Source organism: Oncorhynchus keta, chromosome 4 (genome assembly GCF_023373465.1).
Source record: "Oncorhynchus keta strain PuntledgeMale-10-30-2019 chromosome 4, Oket_V2, whole genome shotgun sequence".
Classification (NCBI taxonomy): Eukaryota; Metazoa; Chordata; class Actinopteri; order Salmoniformes; family Salmonidae; genus Oncorhynchus; species Oncorhynchus keta.
Window position 1 is genome coordinate 16,760,375 of NC_068424.1, and position 16,127 is coordinate 16,776,501.

At 48.8% G+C, this 16,127-nt stretch overlaps 1 protein-coding gene across 2 annotated transcripts; it reads left to right on the forward strand.

Annotated features, from left to right (window-relative positions):
* The first annotated feature begins 276 nt into the window (after positions 1–276).
* On the forward strand, positions 277–6,661 carry LOC118369918 (uncharacterized). 2 transcript variants are annotated; one of them, XM_052497532.1, is made up of 8 exons: positions 277–418; positions 940–1,026; positions 2,412–2,456; positions 2,536–2,681; positions 3,560–3,786; positions 3,863–4,034; positions 4,851–5,099; positions 5,180–6,661. In XM_052497532.1, the coding sequence occupies exons 2-8, from the start codon at positions 954–956 to the stop codon at positions 6,218–6,220; spliced, it is 1,953 nt and encodes a 650-aa protein (XP_052353492.1). In that variant the 5' UTR covers positions 277–418; positions 940–953; the 3' UTR covers positions 6,221–6,661. The 2 variants fall into 2 exon arrangements, with proteins under 2 accessions (XP_052353492.1, XP_052353503.1); XM_052497543.1 differs by having other exon boundaries at positions 2,539–2,681.
* The last annotated feature ends 9,466 nt before the right edge of the window (positions 6,662–16,127 follow it).

The window sequence follows — 16,127 nt, forward strand, 5'->3', positions numbered from 1 at the left end:
TCCTTCCCCCTTCATTATTTCCTCTGTTTTTACATGTTTCTCTCTCTCTTTTTCTCTGTCTCTCTCTCTGTCTGTCTGTCTCTCTCTCTCTGTCTATCGCTCTGTAATTACGTAGTCTGATTGGTCAGGTGGCTGAGCTGACAGCAACCAATAGCAGCTCTGGAAGCAGTGCCCCCCCCCCCCCCCCCCCCCCGATCCCCCGGCAAGGTGTGTGTGTGTTAATGATTAGGGGTCCATTTAAAACCAGATGGAACCATTTGTGGGGGCACAGTCTGTCAGTAGGGCCAGAGGGACAGGGCGCACCAGGAGACTCACACACACTTGAACATCCAGCCTCTGAACTGAACCGGGCCAGGTCGGCTTCGTCTGATACAGCCTCTCCTCAAGATCCAACAGAAATCAACTACACACAATACAGGTAAGACAACCGGTTCAAGGTTTCGGTTGTTTGTTAACACCTTAAATATCACATATTGATCAAAACTGACCTGATGTCTGTCAGGTTGGTGAGTCAATCTCTTCAGTATGAGATTAGATTGGTCTGATCAACAGAGAGATGGGGACCAGAGAGACTCTTGGTCAGGATTAAGTTCAGTTCAAGGTTAGGTTTAAGTCCAGTTTAAGGTCAAAGTTAGAAAGTTGAAGTGCTCTGCCTCTGAAACACCTCTAGCCTGTGTAGGAGAGTCAACCAGCAGAGCAGCCTAAACCCCCGGATGAGACTCAGGCTTGCAGACAGAACACCCTCTGAGGCTGCAGTTTAGACGGGTGGAATTAGACCCACTGGTGGCTATAGCCTGGAGACAATGTATTTTTTTCTTGTGTCAAGCAAGACATCGAAAGATTGATTTAGTCCGACCAGGACACTGGGTAAAAGGCAGCACTTTATTTGACAGTAAGTTGTTTTTACAGTGGTAGGTATTTAACTGAAATTGTCCATAGGAGAGGTGGAGGCCATGGCTGGTGGGAGGAGAGCATCGTTCTCTGGTGTGCTCACTGTTGCTCTGCTAGCCACCATACTGCTGCCTGGTGAGTCACATGCATGTACGCTCAATCAAACATAGTTAAGGTCAGGATGGATGAAGGACTTTGTGATGGATGGGGTTTCTGATGGATGGGGTCCTGTGTGGCTCAGTTGGCAGAGAATGGTGTTTGCAATGCCAGGGTTGTGGGTTCAGTTCCCACTGGGGATCACTACGGGGAAAATGTATGAACTTACTGTAAGTCACTCTGGAAAAGAGTGTCTGCTACATGAACTAAATGTTCAAATTGATTGTCGACGTCACCTATCCTCAAGCCCTAGTTGAATCAGGTCTGGGATACAACAACAATGTGCATTGTCCACTCAGAGACCAGCGTCTGATAATGACCTGTTATTATAACATGATGTCCTTTATGTAACTGCCTCCAGCCCAGGTGTTTCTGGTCATGTGATGACATGACTGACAGTTCCCCTCAGGGGTGCTCTATACGGAATCTGTCTCTCAAATAGACCCATAATTCTAACCTTAACTAACCATCATGTATTTACAAGGAGGGAGACAGGGGGAAGAGGAGAGGAGAGGGAGGGAGGGAAGTTCGGTGCGTTCTTTCAGCGTTACAACTCTTGTAAAAGATTATTACCTGTCAGCATCAGAATCCCGCTCTCTCCTGCACCCCCCCTCCCCTCCCCCCCCCCCCCCCCCATCCTGTAAAGACGGTTGTTTCCAGATGTTCCCGTCTTTTACTGGCTCCTTAAATATAATACAGCGGATACACAGCAACATTTACCCAGACAGACCTCCATCCATCCATTCATTCATTCATCTCTCTCCCTCCCCCACATCCCTCCATCCATCCATTCATTCATCCATTCATTCATTCATTCATCTCTCTCCCTCCCCCACATCCCTCCATCCCTCCATCCATCCATCCATCTCTCTCCCTCTCTCTCCCCCCTTCTCTCTCTCTCTACCTCCATCCCTCTGAAAACTGTTAACACCTCTTCCCTGTGGAGATGAAAGAGCATGCATGCAGAGCTGTGTACTGTTTCCGATACACACACACACACACACACACACACACACACACACACACACACACACACACACACACACACACACACACACACACACACACACACACACACACACACACACACACACACACACACACACACACACACACACACACACACACACACACAGGTAGCTGGCCCAGTAGGGGTCCACTGTTACAGGCTCACCTATAAAATCTACAAAGAGCCGTAGTCACCGACCCTCCAGGCACTACCAGTTACCCTTGCCCTGTAAACCTGTGTGTGTATTTAATCACACACATCTCCACACAGTGTGCTATTAGTGTACGCAAGCGTTTTTGGCGTCTGCAGCTGACGTTGGCAACATCTGGCTCTGACAGTGTGTGTGTTTTCTCAGAATTCCTGTCGGCAGGGCCGGTGGTTCAGATGCTCAAAGGAGATGGTAAATATGGGACTACCTAACAAACACACTTAACACACTTTACATACACAACAATGTTTGATGCTTGATGTGTCTCCAGTAGGGGATGCCACTGAGGAGACAGCGGTTGCCATGGCGTCACCAAGGAGGCTTGTCCGTAACCGTAGAAACATCAGCTGGTACAAGCAACACTCAGACTTCTGGAGCTGGTACAAATACTTCACGGACAATGGAAACACGGAGGCAGTGAGTACACTCTGAGGAGTTTGGGGGGTTATCTATGTTGGCCTCATACCTCTAACCTCGTATACCTCTAACCTTATTCTCATATACCTCTATTCTCATATACCTCTAACCTCATATACCTGGTCCCAAGAGACCAACACTAACTAACCACCCACCATCAGAGTTGATTATCGTCTGCTTAGAGAATAAAAGGGATATTGTGTTTGAGAATGACATGGGAACCTGGGGGAACTCCGCAGGTATCTCTCTCCATGTTCTTGCTTATTTCCTAGCTTTTGCTTTCATCTTTACGAACCTCGTATATACCTAGTCCTTTTCTTTAATACCTCTAACCTCATATACCTCTAACCTCATATACCTCTGACCTCATATACCTCTGACCTCATATACCTCTAACCTCATATACCTCTAACCTCATATACCTCTAACCTCATATACCTCTAACCTCATATACCTCTAACCTCATATACCTCTAACCTCATATACCTCTGACCTCATATACCTCTAACCTCATATACCTCTAACCTCATATACCTCTGACCTCATATACCTCTAACCTCATATACCTCTAACCTCATATACCTCTAACCTCATATACCTCTAACCTCATATACCTCTAACCTCATATACCTCTAACCTCATATACCTCTAACCTTATACCGCTAACCTTATATACCTCTAACCTCATATACCTCTAACCTCATATACCTCTAACCTCATATACCTCTAATCTCATATACCTCTAACCTCATATACCGCTAACCTCATATACCTCTAACCTCATACCTCTATTCTCATATACCTCTAACCTTGTATACCTCTAACCTCATACCTATATTCTCATATACCTCTAACCTCATATTTCTCTCTATCCCCAGGTCCAGGAGCTGGACAAGGTCTACCTAGCCTACCTCCAGAATAAGAACCGAGCTGAGGGCCGTCGCTCCTACAAGGCCTACCTGGGTCACCTAGGGGACATCTACAAGGCCTGCGCCGACTCAGAGGACCCAAACTGTGTGGCCTCTGCAACCAACCGGCCCAAACCTGAACCCAAGGCCCCTCCCAAGCCCGTCCCCGCCCCTGTCAAGGCCTGTGACCCCTACAGGTCAGTCATGTTCATTTATGTCTGTGTTATATCATTTTATGCTCATGAATTGATTCTAATCTAATCTCCTGTGTAGGGACCCGTATTGTCTCTATGCCGCTCTGGCACGAGCCAAGAGCCAGCCCCCACCTTCCCCCGCCCCGGTCAAGGCCCCAGCCCCCCTGTATGCACGCTCCCCTGTGGCCATTAAAGACCCTCATTCTGGGTACTACTACTACTCCCCTGCCGTGCAGTCCTTCCTCTCCAAGGTACAGTATTACTGCTACTACTGTACTGCTACTACAGTATTACTACACTTGTACTGCTACTACTGTACTGCTACTACAGTATTACTACACTTGTACTGCTACTACTGTACTGCTACTACAGTATTACTACACTATTACTGCTACTACTGTACTGCTACTACAGTATTACTACACTATTACTGCTACTACTGTACTGCTACTACAGTAGTTGGCTGGCCCTCTCTAGTCACTCGTAGGCTCAGTCACTGGTATACTTTTATTTACAAAGCCATTTGGGGTTTACTACCTTTTTATTTGGGCATTTTTATTGTTCAGAAATGTGGTGGGTACTCTCTTCGTTCGCTGGACTTTATCCTGCTAACTGTTCCAAATGTCCCAACTGATTTTGGGAAAGGGGCTTTTATGTACTCTGCGCCATCATCTTGGAACGCCTTACAAAATACTTTTAAACTGGAAGAACTTGTCCCGATTGGTGTTTTTAAATCATTGATGAAGGATTTTAAGGCTGATTCCCTGACCTGTCAATGTTTTTAATCTGCTGTTTTTTGATTTTGTTATGTTCTTGTGAATTCAATGGTTTTTACTAGATTACTTGTAGTTTTTCATGTTGTCTGTCTGTAAATTTTGTAATGATATGGTGCTGCCTATCTTGGCCAGGATGCTCTTGAAAAAGAGATTTTAAATCTCAATGAGCCCTTTCTGGTTAAATAAAGGTTAAATATATATATTTTTTTTAAACAGTATTACTACACTATTACTACCACTACTGTACTGCTGTAAATTAACGTAGTCATGATTGTTTTTATTCCCGTCCAGGAGCAGAAGTCGGAGCTGCTGCGTATCTGTTCAGCGGAGGATGTGGAGTGTCTCCAGTTCCACCTGAGAGCTGCTTTCGGCCACAAGTCCTCCGCTGGGCCGCTGCCCTCCTACGCCCACCTGGGCTGTGACCCGAAAGACCCCGCTTGTAAACCCCAGCTGGTCCAGAAAGGCCCCTCCGGCCTCTTCCTCCGTTACCCCAACTGTGACCCCAGAGACCCTCGCTGCGCCTACGCTGCATCACTACAGGTAAGATCATCATCATTATTATTATTATTTTAGCTATTATCATTTTATTATCATGATCATGACTGTCCTTCCATCCCCAGGCACCCCGTGCCCCCGCCCCCTATGCCCCGGCGGGTCCTGGTTCCTGCAACCCTCTGTTTGAGGACGGCTGTAACCCTCTCACCGCCACAAAGTTTGCCACGGCACCGGAGAAGTTCAAGGAGGAACACAAAGACGATCCCGCCGCAATGCGCGCCGCGGCCCCAGCCCCTGAGCAAAGCAGTGACCCATTCACTATGTACAGGGATGCTTATGCTAATGCTAATGCTAACCGCCAAGCCAATGCTCCCAGCGCTCCAGCTAGCGACCCATATGCCATGTACCGCCAAGCTATTGCTAACGCTCAAGCTAACGACCCAAACAGCATGTACAAACAAGCTAATGCTAACGCTAATACTAATGATCCCTTTGCAATGTTTCGTGAAGCCGCAACCTCCATGCACAGACGTACCCACCCCTCCCCCCAGGGGCAGGCCCCCGTCCCGCCTCCCCGCTATGAGGAAGCCCCCCAGGAGGATCGCCACCCGTTGGGCCCCCGAGGAAAGACCAAGGAGGGCTACGAATGCTACATTGGCTATGACCAGGAGTGCTACCCAATAACCCGCACAGAGCCGCGTTCTGGTGCCCACCGTAACACCGCCTACCCCGCCGAGCCCTACGAGCCACATCTCAACGCTGATGGATCACGGAACGGAGTCCTGGAGCCTTCCGACCCCGACTGTGACCCAGAGTATGACACCAACTGCCGCCTGCGCCGTTACCAAACCCAGGAGGAGCTGCTGCCATACGCCAATGCCCAGGCTGAACACCATGGGGGGCCAGAGGCAGAGCACAGCCAGGACCACAGTTACAGCCAGGGAGAGCCAGAGAGAGACAGCGAGGCAGAGTCAGAGCCATACCAGAGTGGCCACGAGGAGACCTACGGAACTTATCCCCCTCCCTCGCAGGGGTTGTCGTACGGGTCCTACCCCTCACCCCAGCGGGGAATGCCCAGCTTCCAAGACATGCTGAGAGGATACGGAGACCAGTACCCTGAACAGGACGACCACAGAGCATACGCTGCTGACTACAGCAAAAAATAAGTAAACACACACACTGCATACACAAAGACACACTACATATACCATAAAGACTACAACAATAAAAACGAACACCAGCTAAAATGGGAGCAGATGACACTATTTAATACAAAATAATAATAAAAGACTGATTGAAGTCTGACACACACATGTCATGTACGCACGCGCAAACAGGCACGCACACACGCAGTACAGTGCTCTTAGCAGTAGGAGTTTCTCTCCACTAGATGTTTTTAGATGTTTTATCTGGCAGTTTGTTAGCTTTTATTGATTGATTGACAATAATTGACAATTGTTTGAGCCCCTCCTTATTTAATAAATTCTCGCAGCTCCGCTTTGCTTCTGTATCTACAAACCTCACATGCTTTTTGTGTTTGTTTTGTTCATGATGTATTATGTAAAGTTTTTTCCCCCCTATGAATATTTTAAATAAAAGCTTTGAAAAACGTGTATTTTACTCTTTATGTCCATGTTCCTGACACCTATTGGCCATCGATGGTAATATTCTCTACTGACCCCTCCCTATAGGTCACCAGTGGTAATATTATCTACTGACTCCTATAGGCCAACAGTGGTAATATTATCTACTGACCCCTATAGGCCAACAGTGGCAATATTATCTACTGACCCCTATAGGTCACCAGTGGTAATATTATTTACTGACCCCTATAGGTCACCAGTGGTAATATTATCTACTGACCCCTATAGGTCACCAGTGGTAATATTATCTACTGACCCCTATAGGTCACCAGTGGTAATATTATCTACTGACCCCTATAGGCCAACAGTGGTAATATTATCTACTGACCCCTATAGGTCACCAGTGGTACTATTATCTACTGACCCCTATAGGTCACCAGTGGTAATATTATTTACGGACCCCTATAGGTCACCAGTGGTAATATTATTTACTGACCCCTATAGGTCACCAGTGGTACTATTATTTACTGACCCCTATAGGTCACCAGTGGTACTATTATTTACTGACCCCTATAGGTCACCAGTGGTAATATTATCTACTGACCCCTATAGGTCACCAGTGGTAATATTATCTACTGACCCCTGCAGGGTAGCCTAGTGGTTAGATCGTTGGACTAGTAACCAGAAGGTTGGGGAAGGCCCACCCTCCTCAATTAAGTTGCCACCAATCCCCTGTGACTCATATTCCGTTAGGAATTCCCATAACAGTCTTAATAATCTGCACAGGAGTAGACAAGATAGAAACTACTATAGTCTGTACACAGAACCCAGTATAGATCACCTGGGGCGGCAGGGTAGCCTAGGGGCGGCAAGGTACAAATCTGTTGCTCTGCCCCTGAACAGGCAATTAACCGAGGCCGTCATTGAAAATAAGAATTTGTTCTTAACTCACTTGCCTAGTTAAATAAAGGTAAAACATTTTTTTTTTTAAATAGGCCAACAGTGGTAATATTATCTACTGACCCCTATACACTTATAAAACATTATGGTACTTCATATACCTAAATTGATGTTGACTCCTTTAAAATACACCTGGAGTTAGCGAGTGCACACGTTGGGGAGAAGAGTACAGAGCAAATTAACAGAGAGAAAATCTCTCCTCCACCAACACTCCCACCTCTCCCTCAACCCACAGAAAGATTTTTAAAAAACACTGTTTGAAACATCAACTCAACTTTCTCAATCCAAGAGGACTCAGACACAGTAACAACAGCTGTGAGACCAGAGGGAAAACACTCACACAGCTCTGTGTGTGTTTGTGCGGCAGATTGATCTTTATCATTACAGAACTAGACTGAGATGATAATAAACACACGCTGGCCCTTTGGGCTGGAGTCCAGCTGGAAACACTGACAGACAAAAGAAATAAGAGGGAGAGAGTGAGGATGGGGAGGGAGGGAGAGTGTGAAGATGGGGAGGGAGGGAGAGAGTGTGAGGATGGGGAGGGAGGGAGAGTGTGAAGATGGGGAGGGAGAGAGTGTGAGGATGGGGAGGGAGGGAGAGAGTGTGAGGATGGGGAGGGAGGGAGAGAGTGAGGATGGGGAGGGAGGGAGAGAGTGTGAGGATGGGGAGGGAGGGAGAGAGTGAGGATGGGGAGGGAGGGAGAGTGTGAAGATGGGGAGGGAGGGAGAGAGTGTGAGGATGGGGAGGGAGGGAGAGAGTGAGGATGGGGAGGGAGGGAGAGTGTGAAAATGGGGAGGAAGAGAGTGTGAGGATGGGGAGGGAGAGAGGGAGAGTGTGAGGATAGGGAGGGATAGTGTGAGGATGGGGAGGGAGGGAGAGTGTGAGGATGGGGAGGGAGGGAGAGTGAGAGGATGGGGAGGGAGGGAGAGTGAGAGGATGGGGAGGGAGAGAGAGTGTGAAGATGGGGAGGGAGGGAGAGTGTGAAGATGGGGAGGGAGGGAGAGTGTGAAGATGGGGAGGGAGGGAGAGTGTGAGGATGGGGAGGAAGGCAGAGTGTGAGGATGGGGAGGGAGGGAGAGAGAGTGTGAAGATGGGGAGGAAGAGAGTGTGAGGATGGGGAGGGAGAGAGGGAGAGTGTGAGGATAGGGAGGGATAGTGTGAGGATGGGGAGGGAGGGAGAGTGTGAGGATGGGGAGGGAGGGAGAGTGAGAGGATGGGGAGGGAGGGAGAGTGAGAGGATGGGGAGGGAGAGAGAGTGTGAAGATGGGGAGGGAGGGAGAGTGTGAAGATGGGGAGGGAGGGAGAGTGTGAAGATGGGGAGGGAGGGAGAGTGTGAGGATGGGGAGGAAGGCAGAGTGTGAGGATGGGGAGGGAGGGAGAGAGAGTGTGAAGAGGGGGAGGGAGAGAGTGTGAGGATGGGGAGGGAGAGTGTGAAGATGGGGAGGGAGGGAGAGTGTGAAGATAGGGTGGGAGGGAGAGAGTGTGAGGATGGGGAGGGAGAGAGAGTGTGAAGATGGGGGGGGAGGGAGAGAGTGTGAGGATGGGGAGGGAGAGAGTGTGAGGATGGGGAGGGAGAGAGTGCGAGGATGGGGAGGGAGAGAGTGTGAGGATGGGGAGGGAGGGAGAGTGTGAGGATGGGGAGGGAGAGAGTGTGAGGATGGGGAGGAGAGAGTGTGAGGATGGGGGAGGGAGGGAGAGTGTGAGGATGGGGAGGAGAGAGTGTGAGGATGGGGAGGGAGGGAGAGTGTGAGGATGGGGAGGGAGAGAGTGTGAGGATGGGGAGGGAGAGAGAGTGTGAAGATGGGGATGGAGGGAGAGAGTGTGAGGATGGGGAGGGAGGGAGAGTGTGAAAATGGGGAGGGAGAGAGTGTGAAGATGGGGAGGGGAGAGTGTGAGGATGGGAAGGGAGGGGAGTGTGAAGATGGGGAGGGAGAGAGTGTGAAGATGGGGAGGGAGGGAGGGAGAGTGTGAGGATGGGGAGGGAGGGGAGTGTGAAGATGGGGAGGGAGGGAGAGGGTGAAGATGGGGAGGGGAGAGAGAGTGAAGATGGGGAGGGAGGGAGAGTGTGAGGATGGGGGAGGGAGTGAGAGTGTGAAAATGGGGAGGGAGAGAGTGTGAAGATGGGGAGGGAGGGAGAGTGTGAGGATGGGGAGGGAGGAGAGGTGAAAATGGGGAGGGAGGGTGAGAGGATGGGGAGGGAGGGAGAGTGAGAGGATGGGGAGGGAGGGAGAGTGTGAAGATGGGGAGGGAGGGAGAGTGTGAGGATGGGGAGGGAGTGAGAGTGTGAAAATGGGGAGGAAGAGAGTGTGAGGATGGGGAGGGAGAGAGGGAGAGTGTGAGGATAGGGAGGGATAGTGTGAGGATGGGGAGGGAGGGAGAGGAGAGGATGGGAAGGGAGGGATTGTGAGAGGATGTGGAGGGAGGGAGAGTGTGAGGATGGGGAGGGAGAGAGAGTGTGAAGATGGGGAGGGAGAGTGTGAAGATGGGGAGGGAGGGAGAGTGTGAAGATGGGGAGGGAGGGAGAGTGTGAGGATGGGGAGGAAGGCAGAGTGTGAGGATGGGGAGGGAGGGAGAGAGAGTGTGAAGATGGGGAGGGAGAGAGTGTGAGGATGGGGAGGGGAGAGTGTGAAGATGGGGAGGGAGGGAGAGTGTGAAGATAGGGGGGAGGGAGAGAGTGTGAGGATGGGGAGGGAGAGAGAGTGTGAAGATGGGGGGAGGGAGAGAGTGTGAGGATGGGGAGGGAGAGAGTGTGAGGATGGGGAGGGAGAGAGTGCGAGGATGGGGAGGGAGAGAGTGTGAGGATGGGGAGGGAGGGAGAGTGTGAGGATGGGGAGGGAGAGAGTGTGAGGATGGGGAGGGAGAGAGTGTGAGGATGGGGAGGGAGGGAGAGTGTGAGGATGGGGAGGGAGAGAGTGTGAGGATGGGGAGGGAGGGAGAGTGTGAGGATGGGGAGGGAGAGAGTGTGAGGATGGGGAGGGAGAGAGAGTGTGAAGATGGGGATGGAGGGAGAGTGTGAGGATGGGGAGGGAGGAGAGTGTGAAAATGGGGAGGGAGAGAGTGTGAAGATGGGGAGGGAGAGTGTGAGGATGGGAAGGGAGGGGAGTGTGAAGATGGGGAGGGAGAGAGTGTGAAGATGGGGAGGGAGGGAGGGAGAGTGTGAGGATGGGGAGGGAGGGGAGTGTGAAGATGGGGAGGGAGGGAGAGGGTGAAGATGGGGAGGGAGAGAGAGAGTGAAGATGGGGAGGGAGGGAGAGTGTGAGGATGGGGAGGGAGTGAGAGTGTGAAAATGGGGAGGGAGAGAGTGTGAAGATGGGGAGGGAGGGAGAGTGTGAGGATGGGGAGGGAGTGAGAGTGTGAAAATGGGGAGGGAGGGTGAGAGGATGGGGAGGGAGGGAGAGTGAGAGGATGGGGAGGGAGGGAGAGTGTGAAGATGGGGAGGGAGGGAGAGTGTGAGGATGGGGAGGGAGTGAGAGTGTGAAAATGGGGAGGAAGAGAGTGTGAGGATGGGGAGGGAGAGAGGGAGAGTGTGAGGATAGGGAGGGATAGTGTGAGGATGGGGAGGGAGGGAGAGTGAGAGGATGGGGAGGGAGGGATTGTGAGAGGATGTGGAGGGAGGGAGAGTGTGAGGATGGGGAGGGAGAGAGAGTGTGAAGATGGGGAGGGAGAGTGTGAAGATGGGGAGGGAGGGAGAGTGTGAAGATGGGGAGGGAGGGAGAGTGTGAGGATGGGGAGGAAGGCAGAGTGTGAGGATGGGGAGGGAGGGAGAGTGAGAGGATGGGGAGGGAGGGAGAGTGTGAAGATGGGGAGGGAGGGAGAGTGTGAGGATGGGGAGGGAGTGAGAGTGTGAAAATGGGGAGGAAGAGAGTGTGAGGATGGGGAGGGAGAGAGGGAGAGTGTGAGGATAGGGAGGGATAGTGTGAGGATGGGGAGGGAGGGAGAGTGTGAGGATGGGGAGGGAGGGAGAGTTAGAGGATGGGGAGGGAGGGAGAGTGAGAGGATGGGGAGGGAGAGAGAGTGTGAAAATGGGGTTTTGGTCCGACTCTCCTTCACACCTAGAAAACCGTTAGAATTCCAGGTGAAGCTGGTTGAGAGATTGCCAAGAGTGTGCAAAGCTGTCATCAAGGAAAAGTTTGGCTACTTTGAAGAATCTCAAATATTAAATATATTTGGATTTGTTTAATCCTTTTCTGGTTACTACATGATTCCATATGTGTTATTTTATAGTTTTGATGTCTTCACTATTATTATACAATGCAGAAAATAGTAAAAATACAGAAAAACCCTTGAATGAGTAGGTGTCCAAACTTTTGACTGTTACTGAATATATATAGAGAGAGAGCGTGCGAGACACAGAGAGAGAGAGCGAGACACAGAGAGAGAGAGCGAGACAGGTCAGCACTGCTGAAAGAGTCCATTCTCACTGGGTGTGACAGTGGGGCACCTGCAGTGTGACATCCGTGTGTGTGTGTGTAGAGGACAATGTTTCTCCGAGAATATTCAGGCTCACGCTGCAGATTATAAACAAACGTTAAAAGAGATCAGGAAAGAACCTGTCTTTCTCCCTCTCTGCCTCACTATCTTTTCTTCTCTCTCTCTTTCTCTCTCTCTTGTTTCATATTCCATCCAAAAACATATCCCTACTGGTGATGTTGTCATTTAACCTCCACTACACCACCGATCCCTATATTAAATATTAGGTAGCTAATAATAATTTGATTTTCCTCCTCTTCCCCCTTCCACCAACTGCTGTTCAATTATAAACCTCTCCTCTCCTCTCCTCTCCTCTCCTCTCCTCTCCCCTCCTCTCCTCTCCTCTCCTCTCCCCTCCTCTCCTCTCCTCTCCTCTCCTCTCCTCTCCCCTCCCCTCCCCTCCCCTCCTCTCCTCCCTCCTCTCTTCCTTCCTTATTCCCCTCTCCTCCACCCTCTCTCCTCCACTCCTCCCTTATTCCAATATTTAGATCAAACAGATTTTCATGTTCTAGTGAGTGGCTACATGACTATTAAAAATTAGGCCTGAGGTGTGTGTTTGTGTGTGTGTTTGCGTGTGCGTATGTGTGTTCATGTATGTGTGAGAGAGTGAGCAGCTGCCTTAGTAGCAACAGATGGTTCAGCTACCTATTTCTGGGGCAGTGTGTGTGTGTGTGTGTGTGTTGACCCTCACCCACTAACATCTCTCAGAGAAAAAGATGAAAGAGCGGAGGTGAGGAGACATGGAGGGAGAAGAGAGTGATTAAAGCAATGTCACACAACTCCATACACATGCTGTGGCCTGTGTGTTTAATCTCTAATTGACACCTAAAACAACTGAGCTCAGCAGCACCGGCTGTTGGCCCACACAGAGACAGAGAGAGAGCGAGAGGGGGAGGGGGGGGGAGGAGGGGGGGGCAGTGGACACAGCTCTACATGCGTTCTCTTTCATTTCCGACTGAAGATGTTCAAATACATGTTTATAGAGTGTGCTGTTAATTGAACCATTACTCTTGTATGACTCATATCTGGTGTGCATCATCCACTATAGTGTATCTACATTTATTATCATCGCCATGGTGACACTAATAGCCTGTGCTCTGAACTGTCTGACCCATGCTCTAAGTTTTTAAAGTGAAGACCAATCAATGGTTTGTATACCATAATTAAGTCATTTATTCAAGTAATATCACACAACAAACATCTGTACAGGTCAATTGCTTTATTATCACAGAGATATAAAATGTAAGCGTAACACTTCTGTATGTCATCTCTATTCAGAGAGAATAGGGATGTAGTGGACCATAAACCCAACTAAACAGGGATGTAGTGGACCATAAACCCAACTAAACAGGGATGTAGTGGACCATAAACCCAACTAAACAGGGATGTAGTGGACCATAAACCCAACTAAACAGGGATGTAGTGGACCATAAACCCAACTAAACAGGGATGTAGTGGACCATAAACCCAACTAAACAGGGATGTAGTGGACCATAAACCCAACTAAACAGTGATGTAGTGGACCATAAACCCAACTAAACAGGGATGTAGTGGACCATAAACCCAACTAAACAGGGATGTAGTGGACCATAAACCCAACTAAACAGGGATGTAGTGGACCATAAACCCAACTAAACAGTGATGTAGTGGACCATAAACCCAACTAAACAGGGATGTAGTGGACCATAAACCCAACTAAACAGTGATGTAGTGGACCATAAACCCAACTAAACAGGGATGTAGTGGACCATAAACCCAACTAAACAGGGATGTAGTGGACCATAAACCCAACTAAACAGGGATGTAGTGGACCATAAACCCAACTAAACAGGGATGTAGTGGACCATAAACCCAACTAAACAGGGATGTAGTGGACCATAAACCCAACTAAACAGGGATGTAGTGGACCATAAACCCAACTAAACAGGGATGTAGTGGACCATAAACCCAACTAAACAGGGATGTAGTGGACCATAAACCCAACTAAACAGGGATGTAGTGGACCATAAACCCAACTAAACAGGGATGTAGTGGACCATAAACCCAACTAAACAGGGATGTAGTGGACCATAAACCCAACTAAACAGGGATGTAGTGGACCATAAACCCAACTAAACAGGGATGTAGTGGACCATAAACCCAACTAAACAGGGATGTAGTGGACCATAAACCCAACTAAACAGGGATGTAGTGGACCATAAACCCAACTAAACAGGGATGTAGTGGACCGTAAACCCAACTAAACAGGGATGTAGTGGACCATAAACCCGACTAAACAGTGATGTAGTGTACCATAAACCCAACTAAACAGGGATGTAGTGGACCATAAACCCAACTAAACAGTGATGTAGTGGACCATAAACCCAACTAAACAGGGATGTAGTGGACCATAAACCCAACTAAACAGGGATGTAGTGGACCGTAAACCCAACTAAACAGTGATGTAGTGGACCATAAACCCAACTAAACAGGGATGTAGTGGACCGTAAACCCAACTAAACAGGGATGTAGTGGACCATAAACCCAACTAAACAGGGATGTAGTGGACCATAAACCCAACTAAACAGGGATGTAGTGGACCGTAAACCCAACTAAACAGGGATGTAGTGGACCATAAACCCAACTAAACAGGGATGTAGTGGACCATAAACCCAACTAAACAGGGATGTAGTGGACCGCAAACCCAACTAAACAGGGATGTAGTGGACCATAAACCCAACTAAACAGGGATGTAGTGGACCATAAACCCAACTAAACAGGGATGTAGTGGACCGTAAACCCAACTAAACAGGGATGTAGTGGACCGTAAACCCAACTAAACAGGGATGTAGTGGACCATAAACCCAACTAAACAGTGATGTAGTGGACCATAAACCCAACTAAACAGGGGTGTAGTGGACCATAAACCCAACTAAACAGTGATGTAGTGGACCATAAACCCAACTAAACAGTGATGTAGTGGACCATAAACCCAACTAAACAGGGATGTAGTGGACCGTAAACCCAACTAAACAGTGATGTAGTGGACCATAAACCCAACTAAACAGTGATGTAGTGGACCGTAAACCCAACTAAACACGGATGTAGTGGACCATAAACCCAACTAAACAGGGATGTAGTGGACCATAAACCCAACTAAACAGGCATGTAGTGGACCATAAACCCAACTAAACAGGGATGTAGTGGACCATAAACCCAACTAAACAGGGATGTAGTGGACCATAAACCCAACTAAACAGGGTTGTAGTGGACCATAAACCCAATTAAACAGGGATGTAGTGGACCATAAACCCAACTAAACAGTGATGTAGTGGACCATAAACCCAACTAAACAGGGATGTAGTGGACCATAAACCCAACTAAACAGGGATGTAGTGGACCATAAACCCAACTAAACAGGGATGTAGTGGACCATAAACCCAACTAAACAGGGATGTAGTGGACCATAAACCCAACTAAACAGGGATGTAGTGGACCATAAACCCAACTAAACAGGGATGTAGTGGACCATAAACCCAACTAAACAGGGATGTAGTGGACCATAAACCCAACTAAACAGGGATGTAGTGGACCATAAACCCAACTAAACAGGGATGTAGTGGACCATAAACCCAACTAAACAGGGATGTAGCGGACCATAAACCCAACTAAACAGGGATGTAGTGGACCATAAACCCAACTAAACAGTGATGTAGTGGACCATAAACCCAACTAAACAGGGATGTAGTGGACCATAAACCCAACTAAACAGTGATGTAGTGGACCATAAACCCAACTAAACAGGGATGTAGTGGACCATAAACCCAACTAAACAGTGATGTAGTGGACCAAAAACCCAACTAAACAGGGATGTAGTGGACCATAAACCCAACTAAACAGTGATGTAGTGGACCATAAACCCAACTAAACAGGGATGTAGTGGACCATAAACCCAACTAAGCAGGGATGTAGTGGACCATAAACCCAACTAAGCAGGGATGTAGTGGACCATAAACCCAACTAAACAGGGATGTAGTGGACCATAAACCCAACTAAACAGGGATGTAGTGGACCATAA

What these genes read in the sequence shown, in the direction of transcription:
- LOC118369918 (XM_052497532.1), top strand. Translation starts at nt 954, where the DNA reads ATGGCTGGTGGGAGGAGAGCATCGTTCTCTGGTGTGCTCACTGTTGCT. An exon ending in AAGGCCTGTGACCCCTACAG is followed by an intron (nt 3,787 to 3,862) that starts GTCAGTCATGTT and finishes TCTCCTGTGTAG; the next exon opens with GGACCCGTATTGTCTCTATG. An exon ending in CCTACGCTGCATCACTACAG is followed by an intron (nt 5,100 to 5,179) that starts GTAAGATCATCA and finishes TTCCATCCCCAG; the next exon opens with GCACCCCGTGCCCCCGCCCC.